This window comes from Trachymyrmex cornetzi, unplaced genomic scaffold (assembly GCF_001594075.2).
Source record: "Trachymyrmex cornetzi isolate Tcor2-1 unplaced genomic scaffold, Tcor1.1 scaffold96, whole genome shotgun sequence".
In the NCBI taxonomy this organism is placed as follows: Eukaryota; Metazoa; Arthropoda; class Insecta; order Hymenoptera; family Formicidae; genus Trachymyrmex; species Trachymyrmex cornetzi.
Window position 1 is genome coordinate 216,015 of NW_017300311.1, and position 16,372 is coordinate 232,386.

Sequence of the window (16,372 nt, forward strand, 5' to 3'; positions counted from 1 at the left end):
ATATCTGTCATACCGACTACGTGTAGTGCTACGAGTATGCCTTCTTCATGCTCTTTGACTTCATGCGCATGCGCTTGGTTTCGTTTCAGAGTGCACGAAATTTGAAATCAATGCTATAAAATAAATTAAACGTATGTAGTAGTGCTTAGACAGTGTCCGCTTGGAATATTTGTAACCCATGAGCACGAAATTTGAAATCAATGCTATAAAATAAATTAAACGTATGTAGTAGTGCTTAGACAGTGTCCACTTGGAATATTTGTAACCCTTGTAGAGAATGGGGCGTGTAGACAGTAATGCTTGGGTTCGGGCGGCTACGTCGCCCGAACAAAATATAAATATCATATCCTACCCGCTTGGGGCCTACCCGCCTAGAAGTTACAGCTGAGACAGTGTCCGCTTGGAATATTTCTAACCCATGAAGACAGTGGGGTGTGAGAACGGTTTTTTTACTGTCTAGTTAAAAAGACTGTTCTCGCACACCCCACTGTCTACATGGGTTACAAATATTCCAAGCGGACACTGTCTAAGCACTACTACATACGTTTAATTTATTTTATAGTATTGATTTCAAATTTCGTGCACTCTGAAACGAAACCAAGCGCATGCGTATGAAGTCAGAGAGCACGAAGAAGGCATACTCGTAGCACTACACGTAGTCGGTATGACAGATATTCTAACCTGAATAGTCGTGAACTTTAACACTTAGGCCCGTTTCTACCAACGCAGATTAACTTTAATCTCGGCTCAACTTACTCTTTGTCTTTTTCTAGTTCTAAAGATTAGAAAAAGACGAAGAGTAAGTAGAACCGAGATTAAAGTTAATCTACATTGGTGGAAATGGGCATTAATATCTCGGTTCGCGGGGCAGAGCGGCGCTTTTTCTACCAGATTCTTTCGTTTTATGGAAAAACGCGTCGAATGAGCATAATTTCATCGATTTTTAAGAGGATCGACCTTTATTGCACCTTTACTTTTTATATTATATGATGTTTCAGATTATCTTAAAGGGAGATTAAAACGATAATGTTGTCACCTTTTGCTATGTCAAGTGTTGCAAGCAGAAACGTTCCTACTTCAACCCCTGTGAGTTAGACTATTAAATTGAGTCGATTGAAAGTAGTGGATAACAGCGAAGCAAGCTATGATGGAGGATAGACCACCACGTTGCATACATGTATACAACAAACAAGGGATAGGGTACATCGGTGAGGCAATAAATGAAAGACTACATAAAAAGTATTATCAGTTTATATGACATGTATTTAAACATTGCTATATGTATTATACAGGTGATAGAATGTTAGTTCCTATAAGAGATGAAAAGAAAAAGGATATATTGGATTGAAACAGCAACAGGTTTCTAAAGTTTCCAAGTTTGATAGCAACAATCTGGTACTCGTAGATGACAATGGCATACCTCTAGGTACAAGAATACAGGTGCCTATTCCACGCATACTCCGAATGAAAATGAAAGAAACTCGCAGCAAAGGAACAGATTATACTAAATTAATAGCGATTACATCTAGATTCGTGTAGTGTATCTATGTTGCCTACTATTGTAACATATGTATTACATATTTTATTGTGTTAATATTGTACTTATTTAATATTTACTGCAGAACTTGTAGTATAGAAGTGTATTACTCATGTATCTCTGTGTATTTTATTGTATATTAATATTTTAATAATAAAATTGTCAAATTCGAACCTATTTTGTTATATATATATACTAGGGGTATGTTCTACTTAACACACGTTTGCAACGTTTGCATCACATCTCGTCTCATCCTTGTTTAATGTTTGATGATAAGAAGGATGAAATGATTGCATATCCTATGCTGTGAATTTAGTATGTGACTATAGCGCTGTCAAGTGTAACTTTAGTTCAATTATTAGCCACGTGATGTCCATCACTTTATACTTAAATTAATTGTTGAAGTTATATTATGCCTATGTTAATTGATTTATGATATTTTTATTAAAATTTTAACAAATTGCATAACTTTAATTCTTCGCCTTTATAGAATTTATTATCAAATTTGTCTTCATCGAATTCAGTAATCAAAATTAGTAATGCGAATAATCCTTCAGTTCCCGAAAACACTTGTTTTCGATAGGATTCCTATATAAGAATAGAATATCGATAAGTATTTCGGATCCACCTGCCAGAGGTAGAGGGTAGAGGATCGGTAGTCTGATACTGGTGAAGGAAGCGCTTGCTGTCCCTAATAGGGTTAGAAGAGGTCAACATGGTTTAATCATCAAAATCTTTACTCAATAGTTTCATTACAGGCTCAGGATGCAAAAAATACAAAACTGTGTCTCAGCATAGTAGGTCTGGTATGTCATGGTTCTCCTCAAAGTCAGTGCCAAAACCCAAAACAAGAGTCTGTAAAAACAGACTCCCAACAAAAAAACAGACCTGGACAGTCTTCTGCCGACGACGAATACCGTCCATGGTCTACCAAAAAAAAACAAAATGTACATAGTAATTAAATAATTAATAAGCATTGTAAAAAATACAAACTTAATTAATTAATTTAGTTTATAAGACTGTAAATATGAAACAAGACTGAATGCAACAATAAGCAATAATGAACACCAATATAGCCTGTGTTGCGATATTCACCGCCAATAATGAAGATGTATAGTATGTGTCAAACATCTATAGATCAGTACTATAGCAGTAAATATGGGAACGAGGCAAAGCAACTAACAAGCAATAATCATATTCTAAAACAGAACTATTACTTACCAGGCTTACTATGCTGAAAACAGCAGTTTATCAGTTAACAGAAGCCACATGGACAGCAAGCGCTATGGGTACTACCCTTATTCAATCAGTAACGTTGACTACATTTTTGCGTTCAGCATAACGCAACAGTTTTGCTGTTCAAAAATTTTTTTTATGATTGTCTAAACGACCCAAAACGCACTCAACATTTCGCAACACGTTTAATCAACACTCGCCATGGTCGCCATTATGGTGGAATGAAGAAAGATGAGTCACACCCATTATTCACCATGGTGATGAAAGTTGAAACCATGGTGGAAGGAAATCATGGAGGGGAGGAAACCATCTTGGGCTGATGGACAATAGAAGTAGGTATCGCAGTGGTATCATCAGCTCGGTTATTAAGGTATATCCACACAAACTTGCATAGTCGCATAAACGTATGCATAAAGAAAATTATCCAATCACATTTTATGTACGACTTTGAAAGAGAACTGCAATTGGATAATTTTCTTTATGTACATGTTTATGCGGCTATGCAAGTTGTGTGGATATAAGCGGGGAGCACAGACTCTTGCATAACGCATAACACATGAGGCATAAGCAATTGAACCAACCAGAGTTTTCCATTACATGGAAGGGAAAGAAACGGAGAACTTCGATTGGTATATATTCTTATGCATTATGTGTTATGCGTTATGCAAGAGTCTGTGCTACCCACTATACCCTTATCACGGTTGGTATTTGCACAGCGATTGGTAAATACGTGGAATTACCGAAAGATAGAAACCTTTAAAGTCTTGTGACGTCTGCGAGAGAATAGAGTTCAGTTTTTCACTCGATCCCTCGATCGTCGCTCCGATTACAGAAGAATGTGACGGCCTTTATTCATAAATCGCTCGCTGTTTTTCGTTTTAAGCAAGTATGTAATTCTGTTCTTTGCCTTTTGCCAAAAAGTCGTTTTTTTTTTCGTGTGTTCCTGCATTTACATTTTAACAACGCTGCTACTTGATATTAGCGGAAGAGAACTGAACAGATTTGCGTTTCGTGATCTTGATGACAGTTTTAACCTAAAAAAGTAGTATGAACCACAGATTTTTCTATATTGATATAAAAATCTATATTCGTTTTTTATATTCGTTATAGAAATCTATAACATAAGCTCTTGTAGGTAGGAATCATATAAGCTCAAGGAGGGTAGACATAAATTCCATCAGCAAAGGAAAACTCTGAAACCTCCAAATCAACAAGCTCTTAACTCGAAGATTGAAGAGAACGAGTAATATTTTCTCTAAAGAGAAATATCGTTTTGTGAATTTTCAATCGCGATGACGCGGCATGCAAGGAATTGCACCGCTGGTGCAGTGTACACATATCATGAAAAGAAGAAGGACGCTGCGGCGTCAAGTTATGGCACCAACACTCAACGAGTAGAGAAGGTCTCCGTCAAAGATTTTGATTGTTGTTGCTTGACTCTACAACCCTGCAGGAACCCAGTAATAACGTAAGTATCTTATATCACGAATCTTGCACAGTGTGTATTATTTGTAAAAACTTGAAAAACCTGGAATTTTCAGTGATCCCTTTTTTATCCCGAAAAGTCAGAAGTTCCATAAAGTTTTATTATTAAATTCCGGGGAAATTTTTGGAATTTTCTTATATAGAATAAAAAATATTGTCAGTATTTGTTGATATTGACCTGTAAAGTCTCTATTATGACTTGTTCATGTCTATTAATTTTAATCTCTACTATCTTAACATACGTTTTATTTTTTTTTTGTTATAAACATTACAGTTTAAATTTAATCTACATTGGTTGAAATGGACATGTAACTTATATCTGTACATTTATGTCTTTTATTTACAATTAACAATCTATTGTTGCAGGAAGGATGGTTTTTTATTTGATAAAGAAGCGATATTGGAGTACATCTTGACTAAAAAAAAGAATACACGAGGAAACTGAAGGAATACAAGAAGTAGAAGCAAAAGGAAGAGGGTAGATTATAAACGAGCTGTAAGCCTAATGTACAGATTGCATTCCAGGAGCATTCTTCCTGCATTATTCGAGTATATTCCATGTTGAGTTCTTTTCATTTAGTGACACATGGACACAAGTGTTCTGTCTCCATTGCTCATTGAATGCCAAGAAAGCAAGGTTGACAAAGACTAATTTTTTTTTTAAGAATAAAACATTTCCTTGAATATGTTTTTAATGCTTCAAATATATTTTAACGAGTATTATAAAGAAACATTAAAAACATCAATTAACCATGTTTCAAACTGTTTAAAACATGTTTTACCAATTCTGCAAGAAAGACAGAATGTTCATATTAACTTGTGTCGTTACATGGAAAACACTCTTCTTTTATATATAATGGATGATAAATTTGAACCTATCAAAAGCCATATATTATATCTACAGTGTGTGATACATGGTTTCTTTTATTGCTTTTTATTAAACGTTATCAAAATTATCAAACAGTTTGACTAGTCGATACATTTATGCTGTATATATTATTACAGGAGCATTTACAAGAACAGACAACCAACGAGAAACTGAAAAAGCTGCAAAATTTTCTAAAGGGTGAGAAAACCATCGTGTCTGGCAGTTCCAGTATATCGGATGGAGATTCGGTTTCTAACATGAACAACGGCAAGGCAAGATGCTACCGTCAAAGCACTTCATAAAATAAAATTTCTAGAATATAATTTTTATTGATAATTCTCACTGATATAGTTATCTATAAATTTTCAATAACTCATCCTTTCCTAGTATTAAGAATTAAAAGAAGATAAGTTAATCTACATTGGTAGATAACAGGGATATTAAAAGACTGTTAACTCCAAGCACAAATCATTCTAGCAATCGTTGCAGCTTGCATCAGCACTGCACTGTTTAACAATAATTAACATCCAAAATAATGAGAATATTTTCGAAATGAATCATTAATCGTCGCTTTCGCGATTTCGATTTTAGAGATTTCCTTTTGAAGTAAAGAGATTTTTTTTTTTAGATTTATTCGGAGTAATCGTCACAATAATGCTGCTCCGACGCGACTGGTGTCACTATCTCGATATATTGGCAATCGAAGAGAAGGTTAAGGTTAAGACTGATTGAGATTCGCCACAAAATCATCCGTCTGTGACTCATTTGTACTCGTCTTATTCTGGGAAACATGGATCTCGGTGTCCTTTCGCAGCTGATCTCGCAGAGCAAGGAGCAGGTGAGACCAGCCTGCAAGAAATGCGGCTACGCCGGGCACTTAACCTATCAGTGCCGCAACTTCATCAAGATCGATCCCAACAAGGAGATCGTGCTGGACGTGAGCAGCACGAGCTCGGACAGTGACGAGCATTATGTCACCCCATTGACGGAGCTGCGGGAGCGCGAGTTGCGGAAGAAGCTGCGGGTGGCGAGGAGAAAACGGCGGGAAAAAAAGGCCAGGAAGAAGCGTAAGAAGAAACGCGAGAGCTCAGAGAGCAGCGACAGCAAGTCCTCGTCGTCGTCCTCATCCTCGTCATCGTCGTCAGCGAGGAGGACAAGAAGCACAAAAAGGGAAAGAAGAGGAGAAGAGCTCCAAAAGCAAGAAACGCAAGAAGCACAAGCGGCACGACGATGACGATTCTGATGGGAGCGAGGCAAAAGGTGACAGGAGGAAAAAATGAATTGTTCATGATTCCTAATTCGTTTCCTTATATCATTGAATATTGAACAACGCGTGACAGTGGCGTTTTTTAATCGTATTATATTCGCACTCGTTTTTCTCGTCCACGAGGAAATCGCCCCGTACTGTGTCCACTGACTTGAACTGACTTGAACTGTAAATAGGAGCATGTATTTTTTTCTTGTATAGAGAGTGACATTTGTAATAAAGAGTTGCAGTCCACAAAAACTGCTAAGGTTTTACAAAAGGAATCACACATGTTTTTTTTTTACTATATTTAATTTTATCTCATTTTATCTAATCTCGTTTGTGACGCGATAAACGTAAATTGAGGATGCTTGTTTAGTCATTTTTACTTATGTCACAGTTTATAGAATATAGTAGTTTTTATTTATAAATTTCTAAGAACAAGAATGTGTTATAAACAGTTTCTTTTGAAAATGATGGTAAAACGACGTAATTTTCTAAAATCTGGATTAGAACGAAAAACAGAATAATTTGCAAAATGATATAAATTAAAACTCTTATTCAGTCTTTTTTCATCACATTTCATGTGCCTTATATAGCTGTTTAAAAGAAGCGTTATTTTGAAAAAGAAACAATAAGAAATTAATCATTCGCAGTCGAATGTGAAAAGAATAGTCATGATTAGTAAATATATTATTGGTAAATTTTAGTTATGATTGGTAAATTTTTTACGGATTAAGACTTGAAGTTTAGGTAATGGTTTATTGTAGAAAGTATGTAATACTTATTTAAAAATGACAGTATTAGAATGAATCATTTCAATAATGGCTGATGCAAGAAGATGCTTCATTTTTCATCACATTCTATAGAATTTTGGAATCTATAACGCATTTTTTTTTTTAAGTGGAATAAACACATTAACAATTTTCTACGTTATATAAACATAAAGGTGAAAGGTTATTTTTCAAAAGTGATATTCTTAATCTTAATTATCGTTACCGTCATACGAAATTGCAACGTCATTAAAGCATTTATAGAAAGTAACGCTAAAAATAACAGTTCACATCTCTATGAAAAAATAGCACAACTGTATCTGTAACATGATGCAAATTAAGTGTGTTTGTTCATTACTTTCCGTCGCATTCCACAGAATTATGAATAATCTAAAGAAAATATTTTTTATAAAAAATATTAAAATCGGAGCAACGCTACATTAAACAGTTTTTAATCTGTTCGAAAATAATGGTTTCGAATCAAGAAATAATATAATAGTAACTGCGATAGACATGATGCAAGTTACAGACCCTGTTTTTTTCTCGGTTTTTTCATCACATTCTGTGAAATTTTAGAAAATTCTGAAGGAAACATTACTTGCAATTTTCTAAAAGCATGGGATGTGTGTGGGTGGGGATGCCCACATCAAACAATTTCCTAACCTATTTCATTAAAATTGTTAAATCTGTTCGTGTTGCTTGATATCTAATAGCGTTTTCGGCCCGATCGGGTTTGCACCAACCTGGGTTGGATTAATCTTTCCTATTGGTTGATATCACACGCTCTACCAATAGGATAAAAGTGAGATATTTCAATTGATAAAATGCCCAAAATTTATTTTATCAATAGCACAATAAAATGTATCGAATATTTCACGGTTTAATTCGTTTGTATATTTTTATTAAACGTATATCTTTACGTCGATTTTTGTATAACAGCGTTGAAGTGCACTGAGTGCGCACTAGTTCTGCCAATGAAACATGCTATTAGGGCCGAGTTTTTGCATTATAGTGCAAAAACTCGACACGAGCTCCAAGAGACGGTGTCGATTCAGTGCAATATGGAAGCGGGGCATATTGCCAGTTTCGAAACTCGATTAGCACTTCAGCTGCTAGATGTGCTGTCCTCATCATTAGAGACCCTTTACTAGAGACTGATCATTCGGCACACAAATGGCGGCGATAAATCGATAAATCGATTCGATCAGTTGTCGATTTCGTTTGTTGATCGTTATATCAGAAGAAGTGTATTACATGTAGGTAGGAGAAATAGCTTGTAAGTATATATATTGACTGAATTTAGGTATTAAAATAGATTGTTATTTATATAGAATATTTTCCAATTGCTTAACACATCTTGACACAAACGTAGCAAATTAGTTCACACATTTTTAGTGTTAACAAAATAATTTAATTCTTTTAAAGTTATGAAGTTATCGTGCTTTCCAGCAAGGACATAGTCAGACACAGTATAACACAGTGAATCATTACATCCTTATTATTTATTACATGTCAAACAAGGAAAAACGATGCTCGTGATCGTTGCGAGCGTCAAGTGGAATGCACCCAAAGATATTAAAAAGTTCATAGCGTTTGAGCAACACTTTGAAAATTAAGCAAGAATATTGAAATTCATGTAAAAAAAATAAATATACCATGTTCGCGCTTAATTTTCAAGGTATTCTCTATCCGCCTCGAATTTTTTAATAACATTAATATATTCAAAATGTCAAAGTCTATAAAAAAACATTATTACTTTTGCTTATACCTTTTTAGGCAGAAATCTGTTGCTTTTCGCGCTCGGCTGAACAGCGTTCCTTATTGGCGCCGCCATTAATGTGCTGAAGTCACGTGCACCAATCAGCAAAAGTCCCGAAATGATCAGTCTCTAGTAAAGGGACTCTACTCATCATCATCCAGTAGTGACGAAGATGAATTGTGGAATGAAAATAAACGAAAAATTCCAAAAATAAAAAACTTTATTGACGTGATACTTACGGATAAAGAGGTTAATAGCGTTTTTTATTGACAGAACTAGTGCGCACTCAGTGCACTTTAAAGGCCCATCTACAATACACGGAGTAAGAAGTAAGAGTAAGAAATTGACCAGTCACAGTCGAATGTGAGAAGAATAATCGACTGTGATTGGTCAATTTCTTACTCTTACTTCTTACTCCGTGTATTGTAGACGACGCCTAAAGCCATTATACAAAAATCGACGTAAAGATATACGTTTAATAAAAATATATAAACGAATTAAACCGTGAAATATTCGATACATTTTATTGTGCTATTGATAAAATAAATTTTGGGCATTTTATCAATTGAGATATCTCACTTTTATATTTTTAAGATTAGAATAGTGTACAACAGCCTTAATGTGCACTGAGTGCGCACCAGTGCAACCAGTGAAATACGCTATAAAATTGTATGCACTTAAAATGAGATAAATATACAATCGGGCGTTGAAGAAAGAGAAAACGAAAACATTGTGAGTGCGATAAGTACAAACAATAGCCCTGTTCTTTTTGACTACACTTTTGCACCAGTTCATCTTTCTTCCTTTTCTCTCCAGGACGATCGAAGAGGAAGAAAATTGCACTGGTGCAATAGTTCAATCAAAATGAACGGTTCTAAGCCTTGTGCCCACGATGTTAGAAATCGGTCCGAGACCTCGGATGAAGAAAGAATTGACCAATCGCAATGGTCATGTGATCAAATTGTTCAAATGTGATTTGTTAATTTTTTCTCTGTCCGAGATCTCGGACCGATTTCTAGCATCGTGGACACAAGGCTTAAAAACGAACAGACTTCATGACAAAACGAGTGAATTCGACGGCTGCCGTTTTTGTTGGCCAATCCAATGTGTCGAATCGACGAAGGCATTACTGCGATTAGTTGGCGTTGGCCAATCCAGTGCGCCAAGACGTCATCGATCCATTACGATAATCCTAAACAATGTTGAGGTTATGTAAAAATTGTTGTCCTTTTTATTATCTCTGAAAAGTTATGGCAATTAAAAACTGCAAATTTGTTTTAGAATTAAAATTGCCAAAGAGATAATTTGGATTCTACGGTAAATATCACAAAAATGTCTGAGAAAAAAAGAATTCGTTCAATTTATTGTTTCCAACGTTATTTATCTTCTTTCTGCTAAGAGGAAGTTTATGCTATGAGTGTGTTGTAATATTAAATACATTATACAATTTTTTATATTATTTGATGTTTCAGATTATCTTAAAGGGAGATTAAAACGATAATGTTGTCACCTTTTGCTATGTCAAGTGTTGCAAGCAGAAACATTTCTACTTCAACTCCTGTGAGTCAGACAATTAAATTGAGTTGATTGAGTGTAGTGGATAACAGCGAAGCAAGCTATGATGGAGGATAGACTACCACGTTGCATACACATGTACAACAAACAAGGGATAGGATACATCGGTGAGGCAATAAATAAAAAACATAAAAAATATTATCGTTTTATATGAAATGTATTTAAACATTGCTATATGCATTATTCAGATGATAGAATGTTAGTTGCTGTAAGAGGTGAAAAGAAAAAGGATTGGATTGAAACAGCAACAGGTTCCTAAAGTTCCCAAGTTCGTTAGCAACAATCTGGTACTCGTAGACGACAATGGCACACTTCTAGGTACATGAATACAGGTGCCTATTCCACACATACTCCGAACGAAAATGAAACAACAAACTCTCAGCAAAGGAACAGATTATACTAATTAATAGCTATTGTATCCAGATTCGTGTAGTATATCTATCTCGCCTACTATTGTAATATATGTATTACATATTTCATTATAATGTTAATATTGTACTTATTCAATATTTACTGCAAAACTTGTAGTATGGAAGTGTATTACTCATGTATCTCTGTGTATTTTATTGTATATTAATAATTTAATAATAAAATTGTCATATTCGAACATATTTTATATTATATATATACTAGGGGTATGTTCCACTTACACATGTTTACAACGTTCGCATCATATCTCGTCTCATTCTTGTTTAATGTTTGATGACAAGGATGAAATGATCGCGTATCCTATGCTGTGATTTTAGTACGTGAGTATAGCGCTGTCAAGTGTAACTTTAGTTCAATTATTAGCCACGTGATGTCCATCACTTTATATTTAAATTAATTGTTGAAATTATATTATGCCTATGTTAATTGATTTATGATATTTTTATTAAAATTTTAACAAATTGCATAACTTTAATTCTTTGCCTTTATAGAATTTATTATCAAATTTGTCTTCATCATATTCAGTAATCAAATTAGTAATGCGAATAATCCTTCAGTTCCCGAAAGCACTTGTTTTCGATATGATTCTTATATAAGAATAGAATATAGATAAGTATTTCGGATCCTCCTGCCAGAGGTAGAGGGTAGAGGATCGGTAGTCTGATACTGGTGAAGGAAGCGGCTTGCTGTTCCTAATATGGTTAGATCGGATCAACATGATTTAATCATCAAAATCTTTATTCAATAGTTTTAATACAGGCTCAGGATGCAAAATAAGACAAAACTGTGTCTCAGCATAGTAGGTCTGGTATGTCATCATTTGCCGTCCCCAAAAACAAGAGTCTGTAAAAACAGACTCCATACAAAAAAACAGACGTGTGGACAGTCTTCGTACGCTTACCACGAATACCGTTCACCGTCTACCAAAAAAAAAATAAAAATGTAAATAGCAAGAAACTAATTAATTTATAAGTCGTAATATGTACTTAATTAATTAATTTAGTTTATAAAGTTATATACATATCACAAAACTGAATACACCAATAATGAACACCATTATAGCCTGTGTTGCGATATTCACTGCCAATACTGAAGATGTATAGTATGTGTCAAACATCTATAGATCAGTACTTTAGCAGTAAATATGGGAACAAAGCAACTAAGCATTATTGTTAATTCGAAAATAGAATTACTACTTACCAGGCTTACTATGCTGAAAACACCAGTTTATCAGTTAACAGAAGCCACATGAACAGCAGGCGCTATGGGTATTATCCTTATTCAATCAGTAACATCGACTACATTTTTGCGTTCAGCATAACGCAACAGTTTTGCTGTTCAAAAATTTTTTTTATGATTGCTAAACGACCCGAAACGCAGTCAACATCTCGCAACACGTTTACAGTTAACGATCGCCATGGTCGCCATTATGGTGAAATGAAGAAAGATGAGTCACTCCCATTATTCACCATGGTGGACGAAACCATTCTGGGAGGAAATCATGGAGTGGAGGGAGCCATCACGGACTGATGGAAAATGGAGTAGATACTGTAAGAAGGGGTATCCCTTCTGAATAATACTTTAAATGCTTGAATATATGTCAGGATCTCTTGAAGACTTTTATTTTATTAAAATATTACAGATCGTAGGATTAATAAGTAGATTAAGTCTTTTATAAAGCTGTTGATTCTCTCGCCATTTTCATACGCCATTCCTTTCTTTTTACGAAGTTGTCATTTACAGTGACAACTTATAGTAAGACATGTGTATAAACATAAGCCATATGTATTAGGGCCTGCGCACAATAGAGGAACAGGAATTAGATATTAAGATTTCAACATATCAGAAACTGATTACATCGGAATACACGATTTCTGATAAGTTGAAATCTTAATATCTAATTCTTGTTCCTCTATTGTGCGCAGGCCCTTAAGGCCCGTCTACAATACACGGAGTAAAATGTAAGAGTAAGAAATTGACCAATCACAGTCGAATGTGAGAAGAATAATCGACTGTGATTGGTCAATTTCTTACTCTTACTTCTTACTCCGTGTATTGTAGACGGGCCTTTACCCTTAAGCATGAGACATGATGTCATTTCCCTATTGGAAATATAGGGAAATAACATCTTACAATACCATAGTTGTATCATTACCCCGGATCTACAATAGGTGTTTTAAGCCTTAAGCCGTAAGAAATTGACCAATTACAGTCGAATTACAGAAGAATAAGCGACTGTGATTCGCCCATTTCTTATGGTTTAAGGCTTAAAACTCTATTGTAGATCCGGACTTATCTCGAATATTATCACAGTCGGTATTTGTACAGCGATTGGTAGATATGTGGAATTACCGAAAGATAGAAAGCTTTAAAATCTTGCGACGTTTGCGAGAAAATAGAAGTCTGTTTCTCACTCGATCCCTCTGTCGTCGTTCCGATTACGGAAGAACGTGACGGCTTGGATTCATGAATAACTCGCTGTTTTTCGGTTTAAGCAAGTATGTATTTCTGTTCTTTGCCTTTTGCCAAAAAGTCGTTTTTTTTTTCGTGTTTCTGCATTTACATTTTAACAACGCTGCTAATTGAAATTAGCGGTAGAGAACTGAACATATTTGCATTTCGTGATCTTGATCACAGTCTTAACCTATAAAAGTAGTATGAGCTACAGATTTTTCTATATTGATATAAAAATCTATATTCATCTTTTATATTTGTTATAGAAATCTATAGCACGAGCTCTTAGGTAGGCATCATATGGATGCCTCAAGGAGAGAAGACATAAATTCCATCAGCAAAGGGAAACACTGAAACCTCCAAACCAACAAGCTGTTAACTCGAATATTGAAGAGAACGAGTAATATTTTCTCTAAAGAGAAGTATCATTTTGTGAATTTTCAATCGCGATGACGCGGCATGCGAGGATTTGCACCGCTGGTGCAGTGTACACATATCATGAAAAGAAGAAGGATGCTGCGGCGTCAGGTTATGGCACCAACACTCAAGGAGTAGGCAAGAACTCCGTCAAAGATTTCGACTGTTGCTTGACTCTACAACCCTGCAGGAATTCAGTAATAACGTAAGTGTCTTATATCACGAATCTTGCACAGTGTGTATTATTTGTAAAATCTTGAAAAACCTGAAATTTTCATGGGTCCTTTTTTTATTTCTAAAAGTCAGGAGTTCCATGAATTTTTATTATTAAGACTCAGGGAAATTTTTGGAATTTTCTTACATACAATAATATTGTCAGTATTTGGTATTGACAATATTATTGACCTGTAAGGTCTCTATTACCACTTCTTCATCTCTATTAATTTTAATCTCTAATATCTTAATGTACTTTTTATTTTTTTCTAGTTATAGACGTTAGATATTAAAGTTAATCTACATTGGTAGAAATGGTCATGTGACTTATATCTGTACATTTACGTATATTATTTATAATTAACAATCTATTGTTGTAGGAAGGATGGTTTTTTCCTTGATAAAGAAGCGATATTGGAGTACATTTTGACTAAAAAAAAAAGAATACGCGATGAAACTGAAGGAATACAAGAAGCAGAAACAAAAAGAAGAGGTTAGATTATAGTCGAGCTCTAAGCCTAATGTACAGATTGCATTCCAGGAGCATTTTTCCTGCACTATTCGAGAGTACTCCATGTTTGGGTCCTTTTCATTTAGTGACACAAATCGACACAAGTGTTCTGTGTATTGCTCATTGAATGCCAAGAAAGCTAGGTTGACGTAGACTAATTTTTTTTTAAGAATAAAACATTTCTTTGAATACGTTTTTAATGCTTCAAACATTTTAAAGAGTATTATAAAAAAACACTAAACACATCAATTAATCATGTTTTAAACTGTTTGAAACATGTTTTTTTACCAATTCTGCAAGAAAGACAGAATGTTCATATATCAACTTGTGTCATCAAATGGAAAACACCCCTTCTTTTATATATAATGGATGATAAATTTGAACCTATCAAAAGCCATATATTATACAGTGGTGTGATACATGGTTTCTTTTATTGCTTTTTATTAAACGTTATCGAAATTATCAGACAGTTTGAATAGTCGATATATTAATATTTATGTATACTATATGTATTATTACAGGAGCAATCGCAAGAACAGACAGCCAACGAAGAACTGAAAAAGCTGCAAAATTATCTAAAGTGTGAGAAAACCATCGTATCTAGCAGTACATCGGATGGAGATTTGGTTTCTAACATGAAGAACGACAAGGACAAGATGCCACCGAGCTATTGGATACCCTCGAAGACACCGGGAGCGATGGAAATCTCCTTACAGAGACTTGACAAGACCATTTATTGTCCTGTCAGTGGAAAGCCATTGAAAGTGAAGGATTTGATTCCGGTAAATTCACTGTGGTTCAAGATCCAGATGATAAGAGAACGCTTATCGTTAAACAGGCGCGATACATGTGTCCTATCATGCACGATGTGTTGGGCAACAGTGTCCTTTGCTCCGTGATAAAAACAACGTAAGAGAATCGAAAAATCTCCTAACTTGTGTGAGTCGAAAATAATAATTTTGTCGTGTTTAAACGTTTTATACTTTAGCGGTGACGTAGTCACAATGGAATGTGTGGAAAAATTGATAAAAAAGGATTGGATTAATCCTTTAGATAATTCCAAATTGACACCATCTGATATAATCCCCCTACAAAGGGTAAGTAGTTAGTTACGAACAGTATTAGAATAATCATATAATACAAAGAGTAATATCCATTTTTATTATTTTACAGGGTGGCACTGGTTATGCATTCGTTAATGATTCAATAGAAGGCAGACACGAAAGGCCGGTGTTACAAGCCTGAAGAGTATTTTTCATCGCTTTATTGTATTTAAATGTTCTTAGTTTTATTAAGAAAATACACAAGTGCTGTAAATATTGTGCTGTATTTCACTGTAGATATTTAATCAGGAATAATTAAGTATTATCACTTACATAACACTTTCTATATATACTTGTATAATGTGTACTATAATTATTTTATTTATAGCATAGAAATATGCGAGAATAGAAAAAGGGAATTATCGCTATTCTTGATGGTCCAAAAAAATAGTTAAAATTTTCATATGTGTGTGTATGTGTTTGATTTTACCAGCTTACATTAAAGAATTTGGTTTATATATGTAGTTTATAAATCTATATATATATATATATAAAACCAAAAATTTGCTTATAAAAGAATAACATATTTAGGAGCAAGAAAGAGATTTTGAATTAAATTTTTGGATTTGCACATCGAAAAAAAGTTAAAAAGGGCAAAAAATTTAAAGAATAAAAAGAAAACAGTATAAGCATAATAAGAGCATATCTTAAAATCCTTTTTTTTTTAAATTGAAAGGTGAATAAAAATGAATTTTATCTTTCATTATCTTGCTTCATTTATAATATATATCAAATATTTATAGCTTAATTTTTATTCTTAAATTAT

General features: G+C 34.3%; 2 protein-coding genes, 2 long non-coding RNA genes and 2 pseudogenes across 5 annotated transcripts in view; 4 read left to right on the forward strand and 2 right to left on the reverse strand.

The window, feature by feature from the left end:
* LOC108769853 (protein SREK1IP1) overlaps positions 1-10,932 on the forward strand; it is a 19,459-nt gene extending 8,527 nt beyond the window's left edge. Inside the window, exons 2-4 of one of the 2 annotated variants that reach the window (XM_018521071.1) lie at positions 999-1,208; positions 1,293-1,440; positions 10,812-10,932. In XM_018521071.1, the coding sequence (XP_018376573.1) occupies positions 999-1,027 (29 nt within the window). In that variant the 3' untranslated portion in view covers positions 1,028-1,208; positions 1,293-1,440; positions 10,812-10,932. Of the gene's footprint in view, positions 1-998; positions 1,209-1,292; positions 2,187-10,811 lie in introns of those variants that run through there. The other variant, XM_018521070.1, reaches the window with a different exon arrangement.
* On the reverse strand, positions 2,257-3,150 carry LOC108769857 (uncharacterized). The gene is made up of 2 exons (XR_001940563.1): positions 2,759-3,150; positions 2,257-2,464 (listed from the first exon to the last, which is right to left on the reverse strand). It is a non-coding gene; the product is annotated as an uncharacterized LOC108769857 (long non-coding RNA).
* On the forward strand, positions 3,461-15,798 carry LOC108769855 (nitric oxide synthase-interacting protein homolog; annotated as a pseudogene).
* On the forward strand, positions 5,616-13,806 carry LOC108769856 (protein SREK1IP1-like). The gene is given in 4 exon segments (XM_018521072.1): positions 5,616-6,265; positions 6,268-6,306; positions 6,309-6,386; positions 13,652-13,806. Coding segments are annotated over 4 exon segments (531 nt in total). The 5' UTR covers positions 5,616-5,916; the 3' UTR covers positions 13,717-13,806.
* Positions 10,060-10,912, forward strand: LOC108769854 (39S ribosomal protein L14, mitochondrial-like; annotated as a pseudogene).
* LOC108769858 (uncharacterized) lies at positions 11,629-12,415 on the reverse strand. Its single transcript, XR_001940564.1, has 2 exons — positions 12,109-12,415; positions 11,629-11,828 (listed from the first exon to the last, which is right to left on the reverse strand). It is a non-coding gene; the product is annotated as an uncharacterized LOC108769858 (long non-coding RNA).
* Positions 15,799-16,372: the final 574 nt, after the last annotated feature.